The sequence below is a fragment of the Rhinatrema bivittatum genome, chromosome 2 (genome assembly GCF_901001135.1).
Source record: "Rhinatrema bivittatum chromosome 2, aRhiBiv1.1, whole genome shotgun sequence".
NCBI classification, from domain to species: domain Eukaryota; kingdom Metazoa; phylum Chordata; class Amphibia; order Gymnophiona; family Rhinatrematidae; genus Rhinatrema; species Rhinatrema bivittatum.
In genome coordinates, this window is record NC_042616.1 from 661,387,116 (window position 1) to 661,406,570 (window position 19,455).

Genomic DNA, 19,455 nt, shown 5'->3' on the forward strand with positions numbered 1-19,455 from the left:
GAATGACCATAGTGACAAGGGGTGAGATCTTCTATGTTTGGGTGGTTTTGAATATACCGAAAAGGGTCCGTTTTGGGGTGCTTAAACCTGTAGCGGCTTCCCCTTTCCTTGGGAGCGGGGAGGTATATTCCCTGCACTTGCCTCTTTTCCTCTGGGGAGCAGGCAGTATATAAACATGCTCACCATTCCTGCCTCATTCTTTTGGGAAGTACAGGACAAACGGTGACCCTGTTCTCCACATGTTGTCCTTTTTCTCAGGAGGAACTGAATCCCAGACCCGAAGAAAATCCCCCCTCTTTTTCTCAACATGCGAGAGACAGTGGGGGGGGGGGGGGAGAGGGGGGGGTCCCTGAAACGACCTTTCACTTTCCCAGCTGCTGAAGGCAGTAGGATCAGAGCCCGGTTCTAAACAGTGGTCTTCGCTGCTTTCTTCATTTTTATTCTCCCCGCTCTTAGGGGGGAAAATGAATCAGACAGCTGTTCCTGTTCACAGCACTTAGTGGGCATTAGCAAATGAGCCATAGCCAGCCAAGCCGTAATTTAGTGGGTTTCTTGTGGTGTTTAATAACATATTTGGTCGTCCAGCGGTTTGAATGCTGAGCTATATGATGCTGTGGCTTCCGTGGATGCAAGTTCAAATCTTTTCTGCCACTGACAATTACCTTGCGTTTAGGCCAGTCACTTCATCTTTTCAGGCCGCTGTTTGTCCAGCTGTAACGGTGTAATCATGATAACATTGTTCTTTGTCTCTTTACATTTTTAGATACTGTCCTACTGTCTGAATGCCAGGAATCTTTAGCCCCTCCCCAAAGTAGCTGTATGCTTGTTTCAGAAGTACCTATTTATAAAGTATACTAGGAAAGTGCTTCTTTAAAAGGTGCAATATAAATCTAAATAATAGTAATAATAGTGATAAATTATAGATAAGGAAGGCAGACAAGCACATCTTCACTTTGTTTTGTTGAAGTTCTCTTGCCAGACTGCATACAAGAATTCTTTTCTTTTTTCATTGAGATTGGGGATTTATATTTTCATAAATAACTGCAAATGTCTTTTTTTTAAATTATTTTGTGTTGTTCCCAAAATGGACCACCTGCTTGGAAGAGAGAGGAGAAGAGGACTGAGAGATCGGGTGGAAGACAGGGGCGAGGGGAGAGTTGGGGTTGACGTTCATTGGGGAATTTATATGTTCCTTCATCTACCAAAAGTGGGCAAATCTCAACTGGGCAAACTGCATGAGGCATTTTGATCTTTATCTGCCAACTGCCATCATTTACTATGTTCTGTAACTATACAAAAAAATGATACATTTTCATCGTCATTTTTCAATTTAGAGGGTGCCAAAACCATTAAATATATGTTTAAACTATGTATCACATACTAAAACCATTTAATACACACTAAAATTTTAAAAAAATGAAAATGAAACAAACGCTGCCCAAAATGGAACAATGAAGCTCAAGGATTTTTTTCCCTACCCATTCCTATATGAGAACTGTACACAAGACATACAAATATGTCAATAAAAAATGAGTACGTAATAAAAATAATTTCATGCAGGATTCTTAGAGCATACGCTACTCACTCAGAAGATGGCATCATTTTAGCAGAGTTATTAATCCTTAAACCAGTCTTATTGTTTACAATAGTTCAACCACCTGTAAAACTTTGTATATGTTTTTCTTATGTGCAAGAGAAATTTCTCCCAGCGTCAGCTAACTGATATGAGGAAGTGCCTCTGTAAACAATACAATTTGTGTCTTAACAGGTTTGAAACTGGACATGGAGCAGGATACTTGGGTAATGATCTCAGAACAAGGAGAAAATCTTTACAAAATGATGTCCAAACATGGAAATCTCATTAAAGACAGGAAGAGGAAACTTACTACCTTTCCCAAATGCTTTCTTGGAAGGTAAAAAAAAAATAAAAAATTAACAAAGCCATTCATACTGGGCCATGCCAAACTATTGAATTAAATATCTGTTGTCTTTCTGATCTATACAGCATACCAGCCTATACAACGAGGCTTTTATCTTTGAGCCGGGAATATATGGAAGTGAAAGTATACTGTATTGGTCCGAATGTAAGACAACCGCCTACTCTTTGAGATACTACAGTCGTAGCAATTCTGTCAATGGCCAGCGGCCACTGCCTCCTCCACTGCCAGGCCTGAGTGAGCTCTGCTGCCTCCACCCTCCACTGTTGAAACTCTTCGGCTATATTTTCTTCTATTTTTTGTAGAGCTGCACTATTGCTTTACTTACCCCTAGATTTATCAAAGTGTACTCCTCTAGTTATACTTTTCATCCATTATAATGACTACAAATCTTTAGTGATGTCAATTTTACTATGAATTCCTCAGAATATTTCTGTAACACCACCCCCCCTAAATCCCCTCCCCCTACCTTCCGAAACCCACCTCGATTCAAAGTGCCCCTCTACAGTGCTACATATATAGAGAGTGTCAGACTGACTCTATACTGAGTATCTCTGTCTCTCTGACTCTCTCTCTCTCTCACACACACCCCATTTCTTAAAGAATTTTTACTGTAATGCAAGACTATCGCAAACACAATGCACCGAAAAATAGGTGTAGTTAGCTATTTCCTTGTATCACGTGGGTTAGGGCGTTAACGCGTACATTAAGGCCCTTTCACAAAATGATAAATGATCCTGTTAGTTTGTACTTCAGTAAAGCATATATTGGTTTTGGAATAACACCCATTATAGGGCTACTTTTCAAAGGGACTTCTAGGTGTGAAACTCTGTTTTACCGGCAGAAGTGGCCTTTTATAAAATTGCCTGGCCATATGTCATGTTCACACATACATTTCCCTGGACGGAGGGGAGGCAATCCTGAGGGTGGAGCTGGTGAGTGGTTTCCATTATGCACATATTTAGGGACCTTCCTTTTGGTGTGTTGGGGTTTTTTTTTTTTTTCCTGGGAATTTATCAGGGTTTATTATGGCAAGAATAAAATCAGGAGAAATTCAGTGGGGAAAAAAAAAAAGAAATTATTTTTCCAGGTAAATGCCAAGTGATTATCTCGGTGGACAGAAGCCAGGACAGTAAAACAATAAATAATATTATTATGCAGAATTTCCCATCCACCCACTCAGCTTTTCTTCCATCCCCTGCCTTGTATGTCTCCTTCTCTCCCCACCCCTCTAAGAATCTCCTCCTCTCCCCCATTGCAATAGCAGTTATCCTCAGCAGCGCTGGCTCCAGGCTTCTCCTCTCTCCTTCAGCTGAGGCTCTGGCACTCTGCAGCACTGCACTTCTGCTTTTGTGTAGGGCCAGGCAGCCTGCAGGGAAGGGCTTCTGGTGGGTGGGGGCCCGCTTCAAATGCTGCATTGGAAGCAATGGACAGCAGGCACTTTGGCTTCTTGAGGGATGGGGAGGGGGGGTAGGGGAGGCAGGACTTGAAATGCCACCTCAGCGGCACTAGAGGACAAGTACTTTCGCTGGTGGGGGTGGGACTTGAAATGCTGCAGATGCTTTAGCCACCCTGGCCTCCAGCAGTGGCTGAAGGCTTTGATATGCTACATCCACTGTCTGGAGCCTAAAACTAGGGTGAAAATCAATTTAAACCAATTATCACCTTTGGAATGTATGAGTGAAAATCATTTTAAACCGAAATCAAGGGAACCTACACATATTTTATAAAATCCAGCAGTATATGTCTAAGTTTTCAAGAAACATTTGTGCACACCAAGTAGCAGGTGTAACATGTGCGGGGTAGAGTTGGTAGGATAATTTTCAAAGTGAGCTGGACACCACCTTACCTAAGCAGGTGCCTCACCCCATACATACCCTCCTGGCACAATCCATCCTCTTGCCTACAGCAAGGAAAGGCTGCTTTTCCAGCACAAGAAAGAGGCCTTTTTCTGGAGCAGCCCCTACTCACTGTAACTCTCTTCTACCCAGCATCAGACACACTCCTGGCCACCTTACCTTCAGGAAGCTATTAAATATTTGGCTCTTTTAAACAGTCTTCAGGCTTGAAGAATAAACTGTCTCACAAAATCTAGTACTGTAATACCTCTCCTCCTTAAAGCAGCTCGTACAACCCTTCACCCTCTAGGCTCGCTGTATATTCTGACATTGTCCAATTATGATATGTCTAGAATAGATTTTCTTCTGTGATAGACTAAAATTCAAACTCTACTTATTCAATCATACTACGCTCTGACCTACCACCTGTTCTAATAACTGTACTTACTCTGCCACAGTAACCTATTGTATTTTGTACTCATGGTAACCCAACATATTAAATTTATTTTATTGTAACTCACCTTGAACTCTCTGACTGGAAAGGCATGATATAAACAAACAATGATGATAATAATGATGGTGTGTCTAATCATATTTAGCTGGGAAGAAAGACTGGGCAGATTTTAAAACAGTACGCAAGTGCGTACTTTTGTTCGCACACCTGGCGCAAACAAGAGTACGCTGGATTTTAATAGATACGCACGTATCTTTTAAAATCCCGGGTCGGCGCGCGCAAGGCTGTGCAAAATCGGCAGCCTGCGCGCGCCGAGCCGCGCAGCTTGCCTCAGTTCCTTCCGAGGGAACTTTCCGGCACCCCCCACCTTCCCTTTCCTTCCCCTAACTAACCCGCCCTCCCCCCCCCCCGCTCTAACTAATTCCCCCCCTACCTTTATTTCAAATGTTACGCCTGCCTAAGGCTGCCGGCGCGCCATGTTCCGGTCCAGGGGCTGGTCTGGAGGCCACAGCCACGCCCCTGGACTTACGCGCGTCCTGGGGCTTGCATGCACCGCCGAGCCTATGCAACATAGGCTTGGCGCGCGCAGGGGGTGGAAGGGGCAGCTTTTTTGGGGGTTACGCGCGTATCTTATGCGCATACCCCTTTGAAAATCTGCCCCATTATTCTTATTGATGGAATATGGAAGGTTCTCTTTTCATAGATTAACATGTTTGTAAAAAAAAATCTCCATTTTTTTTATTTCTAGTGAGTTTGTAGACTGGTTAATGGAAACTGGTGAGATACACAAGCCAGAAGAGGGAGTTCACCTTGGGCAAGCACTACTGGAAAATGGCATAATCCATCATGGTAAGAACATTAAATCTTAAAAGATTTAGGGGTCATTTTTCAAAGGGTTTGGACTCCTAACTTTTGGAGTTAAGCTCCTAAATTGATCCTTCTAAAATTTTCTAGGTCTGAGTGCCTAAATTTAGGATCCTAGTTTCACCGGGAGGCTACAGGAGTGGGGTTAGGGTTTAGAAACAGTTAGGAGCTTAGCACTTATTTTCAGAGCTAGGCACCTAATTTAGGGACCAATGTACTGGGTGTCAGAGAGCCAGAAGCCAGGGCTGATCTCTGGAGGTAGCCCTCTGGGCACTTCAAAGGCCCTTTTGGACCACAGATAAGCGTGACCCGGGGCTGACCGTGGTCCACACCGCTGGTGGGGTGAGTGCATCCAGGCATGAGCTAAGCTGACACTGAAGACACAGAGTCCCAGCAACATGAGGATCCAGATGAAGACTGAAGACAAGAACCAAACAGACCAAGGTGGGATCAAAGCTCCAGAAGAGAAAGCACTGAAACTCAGGACACAGTGGCAGAACTCAGGAACTCTGCTGACTTTGAACCAGACTTTGGTCTGAAGGCTGAAGATACCAGAACACTGAGGCAAATTGAAGACACAGGTTGCTGGCTGAACACTGGCTATAGCTGAAGATACCAGAATGTTGTACCAGGCTGAAGATACCAAACACTGGAAAAAGGCGAAGACCACTGGAACCAGACATAGATCAGGACTCTGAAGCAGGCATTGGGACCACAGGAGACCTTGCAGGTCTGGAGACTTGGAATCGGGAGTGAAGACCCGGCATCAGTAGCGAAGACAAAGGCAAGTAACCTACAAAACCAGGTGCCTAAATTTAGGTGTTCTGATTTATTTGAATATTGGCCTTTTAGCATTATGTGCTGCGCAGTTTTTAATTGCTATTCATCATCTGATTGAACATTGTCAAATTAGCATTTAATAATTTGTAAGCTTAACCACTAGACTTCAGCTTTTGAGTATGCTACTGCCACTTTGTATCTTTTTTGTCTTGAAAGTATACATATCATGGATCTGGGGCAAGAAAGGAATTAGACTTTTTATAACCCAAATCAGAAACAAATCATGTAATGTCCCTAACTACATACCAAAAATTCACAACAATCTATTAAAAATATAGAGGCACAATGCATATCTGTGACAAGTTTTATGCTTTTGTGCAAAATATAAGGGTAATTTTCAGGCTTCCACAGTCTTTGAAGAAAAAGTGTTTACTGCAGAATCACCCACAGATTGCAGATTTTCCCTATTGATATGATGTGAAAGGATACAGTAGCTTGTTTTTCAAAATAATTTTATTTATTTTAAAATGTTTGTATACCACCTTTACAAACAGAATAGATCAAAACAGTTTACAAGATTTCTATACATAATGTATAGATTCAACATACATAATTAAAAATATGAACATTCAGAATAAAGCAGAATAAAATACATTCAAATAAAAAGCAACACAATTAAGAAAGTTAAAAACCTAAGTGGAGGCAGTCAAATAATAAAATGTAAACAAAGTAAGACAACACAATTAATGACTGAGATCAGCAGGTGAGGTAGGTTACACATACAGGGGTAAATTTTAAGACATACGTGCGGGCATGTTATAAAATCAGGGATCCGCGTGTGCAAGGGGGTGCACACTAGTGCATCTTGCGCATGCTGACACCTGCAGCCTTTCCCATTCCCTTCCCCCTATTCTAACCTTTCCCCCCCCCCCCGACCTCTGTCTTACCTTTTGCGCCTGCCAGCACACGATCCTCCGACAAAGTGGCAAATGGCCGCTGTGCCGGAGGCCTCTGGCCCCGCCCCAGACCACCCAGCCCCACCCCCACCCCACTCCTGGACCGCCCCTTTTGTAAAGCCCAGGGGATTTTTACGCGCATCACTGGGCCTTTATAAGATAGGCCCAGCGTGCGTAACCCCCTCTACGCACCTAAATGTTTTAAAATCCGGCCCACAGTGTGATAGTGTATATTTATGGAACTTGAGAACTGTTAAAAGGCAATTCAAAAAAGGTTCCAACTTTCAGACTCATTTTAATTTGTGTTAGCTTCAAATACATACACATTTCATAAACAAAAGATGTTATACCTGAGGCTTTCTCTTCTTTCTGCTGAAATACAAACCTAATCTTTAATTTTACTTGCATAGTGTCCTTGTTTAATGCACTTGGTACAGTTATGAATATCCGAGGGATGGGCAGAATAAAAGCAAGATGCCCAGGTGGAAAGAAAGGTAGGGCAGAAGCTCAAGCAGAAGAAAGAGAGCTTTAATGAAAACAGATGAGATCTGAGAGTGGAGAGAGGCAGCCAGTAGCAGCAAGAGAAAAGACATGAAAATGAGCTAGTTAATGATAGAAATGAGTGGAAGAGCTGAGAACATGGGATGGCAGATAGACCCGGCAAGCACAGATGATGGTGATACATTTGAACCACGAGAAAGAGCCAATGGAGATCTTTGTACAAGGGTAGAATATTAGATGAGCAAGGACAGGAAAAGATGAGGTAGGTTAGGCAACAGCATTTGGCAACAACCAGAAGAAGGAAGGCCAACCATAAGAGAACTACAGATGTTAACGCTGCTCATTGCAGAGCTTTTGTACATGAAAAAGATAGAAAGAAATAAACAAGTAAGGAAAGGGCATCATTTTATAGAAAGATGTTTACTGTATTTAAAATTGCTGGATAAATGTTAAAGAACACTTCAACATGTTTAAGATGTTTGAAATATAAAGCAAAACTATCTGAAAAGTTGAAGTTGTATGAAAGACAGTAACCTGCTAAGTTGATTAGTCTACCTAATTTTTCCATTTTAGAGTTTAGGGAAGATGCCATAGCTCAAAAATACGACTTACTTTCTAAACCACCTTCTTTGTATGATACAGACTGTTTCAATTGCTGTCATGAGATAATGACTTTGCATTTAACCTTGACAAATAGCTCAGGAGACAATGCTGATCAGAAGCCATTGTATCAAGTATTGCAAATGTCTTCCCTTCCAAATGCTGTTTATGTTTAAAATCACTAAATTATATGAGGAGGTGGTATTATTCATGCATTGTATGATATTAAAAAAACTCTGAGAAAGCTGTAGTAACTTAATCGCATAGTATCGGGTATACTGCTCTTTGAATTTGATAATGACCCTAGTATGATATTTGGATTTGTTATATGGTTAAATTATGGCAATTTTCTAGGTATTCTTTTCTTTTGATGATTATTATTTTAGTATTGAAAGATTTTTTTTTTGTAATTCTGAAATTTTTCAGACGTTTCCCATGTTTACTTTACATAAAAAAATATTGATTTGTGATCGACCTGTCTTGTTGGCAAAGAAGCCGCACACAACCGAAATATGAGTTTTTAATTAATGGGTCTGAAATATTGAGAAATTGAAACCTTGCTTATATCGGGTCTTGCCAAGTCAAAGGCAGAATGGATTATTCACAGGAAGGAGAGAATTTTCACTATGGTCAAGAATTTGCCCTTGAAAGTTATTGTGAATTTGTGACTTAAGGCCTAGATTTACCATTCCAATGCAGAATGCTGAATCTAGCAAAAACGGGGGGGCAGGGGGGCGAAGGGGGCGGACCTGCGAAAGCCGGCAGCCATCGCACCACAGCAGTGTTATCGCTGCCGGTTTTCGCACCTAATAGTAGGGATGTGCAGAGCAAAATTTTATGTTCATATTTTTTATGTCCGAAAGGGGGTCCCACTTGCGGCCAATATGGACATAAAAAAAATCCAATGAGTTGGGTATATGTACATATGTGCAAAAAAAAAATTTAAAGCCCCTCACCCTCCTTAATCCCCCCCCCAGACTTACCACAACTCCCTGGTGATCGAGCGAGGAGTGAGGACGTCATTTCTGCAATCCTTGGCGAGAAGCATGTGACGTCGGTGGCACGTCGAGTGACGCGGCGTCACGTGATTCCCGGCGAGTTCGCGCCGGACGGCTCGTTCGGCCCAAAAAGAACTTTTGGCCAGCTTGGGGGGGCCTCCTGACCCCCTCAAGCTGGCCAAAAGTTCTTTTTGGGCCGAACGAGCTGTCCGGCGCGAACTTGCCGGGAATCACGTGGCGCCGCGTCACTCAGACGCGGCGTCACGTGATTCCCGGCAAGTTCGCGCCGGACGGCTCGTTCGGCCCAAAAAGAACTTTTGGCCAGCTTGGGGGGGCCTCCTGACCCCCTCAAGCTGGCCAAAAGTTCTTTTTGGGCCGAACGAGCCGTCCGGCGCGAACTTGCCGGGAATCACGTGGCGCCGCGTCACTCAGACGCGGCGTCACGTGATTCCCGGCAAGTTCGCGCCGGACGGCTCGTTCGGCCCAAAAAGAACTTTTGGCCAGCTTGGGGGGGCCTCCTGACCCCCCCAAGCTGGCCAAAAGTTCTTTTTGGGCCGAACGAGCCGTCCGGCGCGAACGAGCCGGGAATCACGTGACGCCGGCGTCACTCGACGTGCCGCCGACGTCACATGCTTCTCGCCAAGGATTGCAGAAATGGCGTCCTCACTCCTCGCTCGATCACCAGGGAGTTGTGGTAAGTCTGGGGGGGGGATTAAGGAGGGTGAGGGGGTTTAAATTTTTATTTTGGCTCAACAATCGCGATTTCCCACATATCGAACATATCTATGTTCGATATGTGGGAAATCCGATCGTTTATGTCGAATCAATTTTTTAAGTAAAAAAAAAATATGAGTTGCGTTTTACTAATGCGGTCAATCCGAATGCACACCCCTACCTAATAGTGCCATCGTGAAAGGTGGTGCTATTGGGCGTGCTACTGGCAATGATAACAGTGCTTACCTTATCACCGCCAGCAAAGACATCACAACGTCTGCCTCCTCGCCGCCCCGACTCCTCCCCTACTCTGACCCCGGCAAGCTATCGCAAGCGAAAAGGGACTTTTCGCGTATGATAGCCGCTTATCGCACACGATAAGCAATAGAAAATGACCCCCTAAGTGAACAAAAAGGAAAATACTATGGTTTTGGAACATTCTTTTAAATACATCAAGTACCTTTTGGTATGTGTTTCAGAAAGGGACGATTTTTACAATTCTTTAGAACAAACTATAATCTTACATTGAATCACTTGCTGACCAAAAACAACGGGGTCTGCAAACAAACTATTAGGGCTAGCTCCGTTTCAAATTTGAGGTAGATCTGTATGCATTGAACTATGTCAGATAATATGCTTAATTTGATTGTGTAGTGGTTATGCCAAAAACCTTACCCAGGAGCACTTGATTTGTTGAACCCATATTTGTATCTTGTGCATGCAATGCCTTTGTAATCTTAATACTCCCCTCTCTGTTCCCTCCCCAGCCAAGAAAGATTTTATGATTTTCATGGGAAATTTTTTGAGACTTTTCTAAGAGTCACAGAATAGCAATATAATTATTTTCTGTATGTCATAGCCAGCTCACAGACTGCCTAATATTTAAAGTCAGGGATATTTTGACCAGTGTGATGTTTTATAAAGCTGAATGCTGAAGTCTGTCAGATATAGACTTTTTTTCCATCTTTGTTCCTGCCGAAAACTCTTTCTAAAAGATAAGGCAATCCTGTAGAATTATGCCACTGAAAGTCCATCTAAAGATCAAAATTGTTACTTGAAATGAAGTATTTATCTTTGATACAGATGGGGATGTTTTCAATATCTAGGCCTTTGCTATGCAGAATAACAGAGACACACAAATACCTGAATATCTGAACATAATGTCTTTGTGATATTTACATGGTGCAAACAAAATCGGTTAATTTGGGGAATATTCAGCTATGTCACACCAAGATTTGCTAATTTAGCTTTTTGCACACCTCTGAATTTCATTGCCTTGGATGAGGGCAGCAAGAATACCTAAAAACCCTAATGAGTAAATTTTAAGATGAGTTCTGCACAGGAAAGTAGCATATATGCCCATACGTAGCATATATTTGCCTATATGCTCTTTTAAAAGAATCAAAAGTACACATGTATTTTCAGTTTTGCATATATATTTTACTGGCACAAAAAAAGGCGATCTAGGAGATGTTCTGGGGTGGAGTCAAGTACGTGTGGAAGATGCAAATTTTTAAGAGATTTATGCATATAAATTATGGAACATTTTGTATAGTTTTATACCTGCTAATTGTACTTTCTAGCACAAGTGAAAGCGGACTTGTCTGTGGTCTGAAATGTTTGGGTGGGAGGCCAGGATGAACTGGTTGGGGTTCAGGGTGAAGTGCCAGAAGGTCTAGGTAAACTGGAGATAGACTGCGTGAACTAGCAGAGGCAACTGTGAACCTGTGATTTCAAGTACATGCACAATTATTTTCAAATCTACGCATACTTTATACAATACCTGCCTCTGTGTATAAATCAGGGTTAATACGCATACATATTCTATTCTTTCACACCTAAAGTATACATGCATATTTTTATAAAATAAATAGAAAAAGTAAGCACTGCCATGGTATTGCAAATATTCACGTATACTGAAACATAATGTGCATACTTTCTGAGAAGAACTATGCAGTATGTCATAAACTGTATAGTGCCGCACTGCACAGTTTATAAAATACTAGGTTAAATCTTCACACGTGCATTTATGCATGCAAATCCAGTTCCCTAAACAGGTTTTAAAGTTAGGCTCCCTGCTGGTTTCCTCTCCTCCAACTTTGCACAAACGGTAATGATTTTCATTTTACAAATGCAGAATGAAAGAATTGCTGGGTTTGCAATGTTACTAGCAATGTTATTAGAGTGTACTGTAGCCTGGAGGATACTGTCTGCTTCCCCCTCACCTTTCCTCTTTCCGGGGAATACTGGCAAAGCTACAGAAACTTACCACTTATTTCCTTATACATGATCCGAAAAGCCCATGAATAGACAAGCATTTATCTCAGGATCAGACCTTTATTTTCATACATTTCAGAATTTATACTCAGCCTAACACACACAGCTTATGCCTCTTATGTATGAAACTTATACTAAAGTCCTTAACACAACATATACTTAGCATATTATAAGTGAACTCAGAGCAACACACATCAGGATAACGTTGACTTGCTTAGGATATTATTAATAAATTTAGCTAAATATCCCCATAACTTATAAGATTAACCTTAGGCTCACCACTGCAACTAGTTCTGGTTGTTGAGGTGTGAGAGCTGGAATTCCTGAAGGCAGCCTCTGTGATGGAAGCACACATTCGTGTCTCCATCTCTGCAAAGCTAAGAAGATTTGGCTGATTCCTAGAGGAGGAAAAAGTTAAGTTTTACTCTGACTTTAAAGTGGCAGGCAGGACATTTCTCTTACATGCCATGCTCTACAGAATGCTGAAGCTGTCTGTTGGGTTGTAGGGAGGGGGCAGAAAGCAATGGCTCTGCTATCATTTTCTGATGGTATTAAGGGATCATCTTCACTTCCACCTACCTTAAACCCCTCTCCCATGTTCTTTTTAAAAGCCAGTATATTAAGAACATAAGAAATTTCCATGCTGGGACAGACCAAGGGACCATCAAGCCCAGCATCCTGTCTCCAACAGAGGCCAAACCAGGCCACAAGGACCTGGAAAGTATCCAAATACCAAGAGGATCCCATGCTACTGATGCCAGTAATAGCAGAGGCCATTCCCTAAGTCAACTTGATTAATAGCAGTTAATGGACGCCTCCTCCAAGAACTTATCGAAACCTGTTTTGAACCCAGCTACACTAACTGCACTAACCACATCCTTTGGCAACAAATTCCAGAGTTTAATTGTGCATTGAGTGAAAAAGAACTTTCTCTGATTAGTTTTAAATGTGCTACTTGCTAACTTCATGGAGTGCCCCCTAGTCCTTCTATTATTCGAAAGTGTAAATAACCGAGTCACATCTACTCATTCAAGACCTCTCATGATTTTAAAGACCTTTATCATATCCCCCCCTAAGCCATCTCTTCTCCAAGCTGATCAGCCCTAACCTCTTCAGCCTTTCCTCATAGGGGAGCTGTTCCACCCCCTTTATCATTTTGGTTGCCCTTCTCTGTACCTTCATCGCAATTATATCTTTTTTTGAGATGCGGCGACCAGAATTGCACACAGTATTCAAGGTGCATTCTCACCATGGAGCGATACAAAGGCAATATGACATTTTCCATTTTATTAACCATTCTTTCCTAATAATTCCTAACATTCTCAGGTCGATCCAGTAAAGTGTGCTCCGTCGGAGCGCACTGTCACCCTGCTCTGGACGCGTGTTTTCCCTTACCCCTTATTCAGTAAGGGGAGGAAAACACGCGGCCCACCCGCGGCACCTAATAGCGCCCTCAACATGCAAATGCATGTTGATGGCCCTATTAGGTATTCCCGAGCGATCCAGTAAGTAAAATGTGCAGCCAAGCCGCACATTTTACTCTAAGAAATTAGCGCCGCCCAAAGGTCGGCGCTAATTTCTTCCGGCGCCAGGGAAGTGCACAGAAAAGCAGTAAAAACTGCTTTTCTGTGCACCCTCCGACTTAATATCATAGCGATATTAAGTCGGAGGTCCCCAAAAGTAAAAAAAAGTAAAAAAAAAATAAATAAATTTTGAATTCGGCCCGCGGCTGTCGGGCCGAAAACCGGACGCTCAATTTTGCCGGCGTCCGGTTTCCGAGCCCGTGGCTGTCAGCGGGCTCGAGAACCGACGCCGGCAAAATTGAGCGTCGGCTGTCAAACCCGCTGACAGCCGCCGCTCCAGGCCAAAAGGAGGCGCTAGGGACGCGCTAGTGTCCCTAGCGCCTCCTTTTCCTCGTTTGCACCGCGTCGCCTAATTTAAATACTGGATCGCTCGCACCGGCGAGGGGCCGGTGCGCGCGCCGGGAGAGCGGGCGTTAGTCCGCTCTCCCACGGACTTTACTGGATCGGGCTGTCTGTTTGCTTTTTTGATTGCTGTAGCACACTGAGCTGACAATTTCAAAGTATTATCCACTATGATGCCTAGATCTTTTTCCTGGGTGGTAGCTCCTAATATGGAACCTAACATCGTTAGCAAGGGTTATTTTTCCCTATATGCAACACCTTGCACTTGTCCACATTAAATTTCATCTGCCATTTGGATGCCCAATCTTCCAGTCTCGCAAGGTCCTCCTGTAATGTATCACAATCTGCTTGTGATTTAACTACTCTAAATAATTTTGCATCATCCACAAATTTGATAACTTCACTCATCGTATTCCTTTCAGATAATTTATAAATATATTTGAAAGCACCGGTCCAAGTACAGACCCCTGAGGCACTCCACTGTTTACCCTTTTCCACTGAGAAAATTGACCATTTAATCCTATCTCTGTTTGCAGTCTTTTAACCAGTTTGTAATCTACAAAAGGACATCGCCTCCTATCCCATGACTTTTTAGTTTTCTTAGAAGCCTCTCATGAGGACTTTGTCAAACGCCTTCTGAAAATCCAAATACTCTACATCTACTGGTTCACCTTTATCCACATGTTTATTAACCCCTTCAAAAAATGAAGCAGATTTGTTAGGCAAGAGCTCATACATAGTCTAACAGGAGCACAAAATGGGGTCTCTTTTTCACTTCAAATAGCTGAGATCCTCTTTCTTGGAGATGTCATCCATCCTGTGCATGGCAGCTCCTGATCAGGCCACATGACAAAGTTGACCAGCACTGCTCACCAGGCTGACCAGGTCTCCTTTTTGAATTGGATGATCCAGTTTCTAGACAGAACCGAGCTCAGCTGAAGGTTTAGGTCAGTTTTGTTTATGGAGAGACATTGTTATTCCTTCAGAGGGGCCTTGTTAAACTACTGTGCTGGCAGACTAGACAATTCAGACATGTATTTCTATTCTGGCCAAAGTTTATCCTCTCTGCACTTCTGCTGAAATACAGGTCAAGTGTCCATTTTGTAAAGTCGGAATTCATATTTTGCTGCATTCAGTAGTGAAACTTCAGATATCCTCCTACATTACAAGAGATAGAAATGATTAATGTCCAAACTCTGGCTCGTATGAACACAGCTAGATTTAGAAAGGTTAGATGTTTTGAGATGGCCTATTTATCTTTATTTCTTATGCATTATTTTATTTTTATCACTTTATGACAGGGGTCCCCAGTTTTTGAAGTGAAGGGATGTCTGTGATATTTAACATCACCAAGAGGACCAGGGGGGGGGGGGGGGGGGCGGGAGGAGGAGGTCCCCTTTGAAGGTCTGATGAGGTGGAGGAGAAGAGTCTCTGGTACTTTCGGTAATTCAGAATGCTGGGTAAAAAAGGATATGGATTTCAGGGTGCCTGTACAAATATTTCTAGAAAATTGGCTACCCTGTCCTATCCTTAGGAACTGTACCCCCTGCCACTCGCTTCTTCAGTATCTGCATTAGTCACGTGGGGAAATGAGGGAGTGTGTGAACAGCAAGGTGGTATATTTATAACACACTCTTTCTCCCACTCCCCCTATACAATATTACTCTCTAAATCCCGCATCTCTCTTATCCCTTTCCTCCACCCTATCCCTCACACTAACTTGCCTCATATCTCCCTTCTGTTCACTCCCTTCCCTTCCCTCACACTTACTACTTTTCCCTTCTTTTCACCTCCTTTCCACCTTTGCCCCCTTCCTTTCCTTTCAGTTCCTTTCCCCTCTCCACACTGCTTTCCCTTCCTCTTACCTCCTTCCCTTCTTTCTCTTCTGCCAGTCACTACTGGCACTCCGTGCCCTGTAGCACTTGTCTTCTTCTACTGGTGGGGGTTGGGAACTCCACCAGCCCTTCCATATTTTTATCACCACCGCATCAGTACTTTTCTGCCATTGGGGGTCAGGAACCCCTCCTGCATGTCTGTGTTTTGATGAAACCACATCAATCCTCTTCTGCTGGTGAAAACCCCACCAGCACTGTCACCCACTCTGATGCAGACACCTTGAGCATGTGAAACATTGGTGGTCACACATCCTTTCACTGCTGATCTCATGCATTGTGAAATCAACAGCGAGAGGAAGTGCCACTCATGATTTTTGCACACACTTAAGGCAGTGGATGAATGCCTCCCACCGCTGCTCCTACTGGCCACATTGAACCTGCTCCTCCTCTTGTCACTTGGGGCCGGATAAAATTTGGCCATGGGCAGGATATGGCCCAGAAACTATAGTTTAGGATCCCTTGCTCTATGCTGTTATATCTGCAAATTTTAAAGCAGCAGTAATAGCTAAATCCCTTAATCTGTCCTGCTAACTCTTTCTTGCTTCTATTGCTTTCTCTTTTTGTCTTGTTTATATATATATATATATATATATATCCTCTTGTTGTATTGGTAGTTTTTCAACTCAGTCTGTTATGTAAAACATTTCTTGAATCCTCAGAGAAGACTATTTCAGATGTGTAATCCTGCATAATCCTCTTAGTAGCTTTCACAGTAGGCCGAAACCTAGGAGCTGGAAAGTAAACTGAAACTCTCCATGCTGGGAAAACCTGGAACACAGCATGACAGGTGCTGTCTTTTCAGCTTTTTTCTGGAGATCTAGCCTCAGGAAAAAATTTATGTACCGTAACTTACCTCTAAAAGTCTCACCAGACATGTAAGGGGTCTCCAGATGAATATTAAGGGCTTAAAGGCATAGACCTCCTTGCATTAGCAAGGTTTCAGATGGTTTAAGTGCACCATGTGCTAAATATATTTTTGCCTTATTGTTTAATACAATAGGGCACCAGTGCTATATATATTTTTTCCCTTAATGTAATTTACTTCTGAAATTTGTACACTTTTTCTTTTTAAATAAAAGGTATGCATTTTTTTATCACCTCCTTCTTGTTTTGATTTAAATGTCTCCAATGTTGAGTTAATTCTTTGATCGATTATACCATACGTAGATTGTGTCAGTGTGATGCCTGTATAAAGTTTGAGGGAAGATGCGCCCAGCAACTCGCTGGCTTATCAGATCATAATGTTGGGAATGGCTGGGTGCTAAGCACTGACATCCCCTCAGAATAGGTAACAGAATAAAAATAGGAGGAAGGAGGAGAGGGATTCTTCCATTTGAATCTTAAAAGATATTTGCTCATATTACCATTTTAAAGAGCCCCATTCAAATCAAGCTTCTTATATAGTGTGTGCAGAATATCTATTAGCGTACAGTGCTTCTACTGATCTGCAGACGGTGTCCATATAACCCTGAAGCAAGTTCCTTTAATACTGCATGAACCTAACACACTACTACTACTATTACTACTACTACTACTACTACTACTAGCACTAACCATTTATATGGTACTGCAAAGTGTACACAGAAGGTTTCTGTGTTGTGGAGACTACAAAACAAAAAAGATACATAAGCATTGGGAAGAGTCAGCAAAAAGATTTAGAAGGTAACTTTCAGAAGCATTTCTGCAGGAAAATCATTGTTTTACCACAGAAATGAGGTATTTTATAATTGCCCACCCTGCATGCAGGTAAAAGTGCATGCATATTGCCGCTGTATGCATGCATTTACCTACAGATAGGTTGGGTAATACTTTGGGCAGACTATAGGCAGGATTAGTGCTTATGCAGATTATTTTTTATTTTAAGAAATATGACCATAAATTTCTAAGTAAAAAGTACCTGCTGAAATAGGTGTATGTCACAATTTTGTCTGCTGCGCAGCCACTCCAGCAGCAGAAGTCATCAGCAAACCTTGCTCACAGCTGCTCTAGCCACCTTCTTGCTAATCCCATGAGGCAGTGACTCCAGCTCTACTTAACCTAGCCTGCCAATTCTCTCCTTGCCTCTTCATTGAGTCTCCTCAGCTGCTTGATCTGGCTATCCTTGCCTTGCTTTCCTGCCTTGCCTTCTGACCTACCTCAGCCTCTTACCTTGCCTTGTGGCCTTCCTTGGCATCCTGTCTTTCCTTGTGGCCTTCCAAACCTCTCTATCTTGCTCAGTGGCTTTTCAGGCCTCCCTGACTTGCTCTGTGTTCTTCTAGGTCTCCCTACTTGTGTGTGAACGTCTTGCCTTGCTCAGAGGCCTTCTGGGCCTCCCTGTCCTGCCTTATAGTCTTTGGGCCTTCTAGGTTTGCCTAGCCCATCCTTGTGCCCTGTTTGGGCATTCCTGTTTATTGTTGCTGGTTCTAGCCCTGTTCTTGTCCAGTCCTTGTCTAGTATTCTCCTGTCTGGTCCTGTCCAGCCCAGTCACATTTTTTTCCTGTCTTGCCCAGCTTAGTCCTTGTCCTGCCCACTTCAATCTCTATCTCCAGCCCTGTCTATATCCATTGCTTCCCTGCCCTCAGTACCAGCTGTGACCCCAGCCCAGGCCTGTCTTTATATCCAGTTGTATCTCCAGCTGTGTCTATATCCAGCTCTTGCCTGCCTCCAGTACTGCCTTGTTCCAGCTCGTAGCCTGTACCTTGTTCTATCTCCCAGCCTATTCCTCATTCCAACTCTTAGCCTGTGCTGTTTTCTAGCTCTAGCTAAGTCCTGCCAGCCACCTCTACCTGTGGGGGAAGTAGCTGATCCAGACAGAAGACCTTGCTCTGCCCTGCCTAGAAGACCTGTGCTGCCCCTGTGGGAGTTCCCCAGTCCTATCTGGACCTCCAGTTGTGACAGTGGAGGTCTGTGTGGGTACTTTTTCCAATTTTGTTTTCAAAGGGAATGTTTTCTCTTTGAAAATTGGCATAAAGTCTAGACCTAGGGCTAGATTTTGGGGTTCCATGAGCTGGGGGCACCCTGGACACTATCAGTTAGGGATGTGCATTAGTTTAAAATAAAACTGAAAAACATGATGAATATGACTAATTTATTTCATTCAGGGGGGGCCACAAACCTAAATGGAGGCCCTCCCGAATGAAACAAACTTTATTCATTTTGTTTCATTTTATCTAATGATTTGGGCCTAGGTCTAGGCCTGAAGCCAGGGCCTCACCTAGGGCATCAGCTGCGGCCCAAAGCAGAAGCCTAGGCCCGAGTACAATGCCAGGATCTCAGCAGAGGCACAAGCCGATGCCGGGGCCTCGTCTGAGACCTCGAAAAATTAAATAAACAAAAACTTATCTCAACAGTGGGGTATCTGACAAAGATTGGGTCCCAATGCCGAGGCGTCAGCCTGGACCCAGGCCCGATGCTATAACCCAACCCAGAGGTTGGGTCCCTATGCCGGGGCCTAAGCTAGGGCCGGGGCCCATCGCTGTGACCCGGACTCCTGGTCAGTATCAAGCCTGGATCCTGGCCCTGGCCTAGGCTGAGGCCCCAATGTTGGGACCTGACCCCCGGGCCTGGATCCTAGCCCCAGCCTAGGCTTTGGGACCCAGCCTCCAGGTCAGGCCAAATCCTCAGCCTTGAGTAGGCAAAGGTCACAGTGACCTACTATGTCCTCCGAGGCTTCAGCCTCAGCCTAGGCCAAATCTGGAGTATCCCCATAGAACCGGGCAAGTGGGGGTCCAGGGGGA

The 19,455-nt window shown here is 43.4% G+C and overlaps 1 protein-coding gene across 1 annotated transcript in view; it reads left to right on the top strand.

The window, feature by feature from the left end:
- PREX2 (phosphatidylinositol-3,4,5-trisphosphate dependent Rac exchange factor 2) overlaps positions 1-19,455 on the top strand; it is a 922,406-nt gene that overhangs the window by 312,656 nt on the left and 590,295 nt on the right. The window contains exons 10-11 of the mRNA XM_029591436.1: positions 1,769-1,913; positions 4,978-5,078. Coding sequence (XP_029447296.1) covers positions 1,769-1,913; positions 4,978-5,078 — 246 coding nt within the window. The remainder of the gene's footprint in view (positions 1-1,768; positions 1,914-4,977; positions 5,079-19,455) is intronic.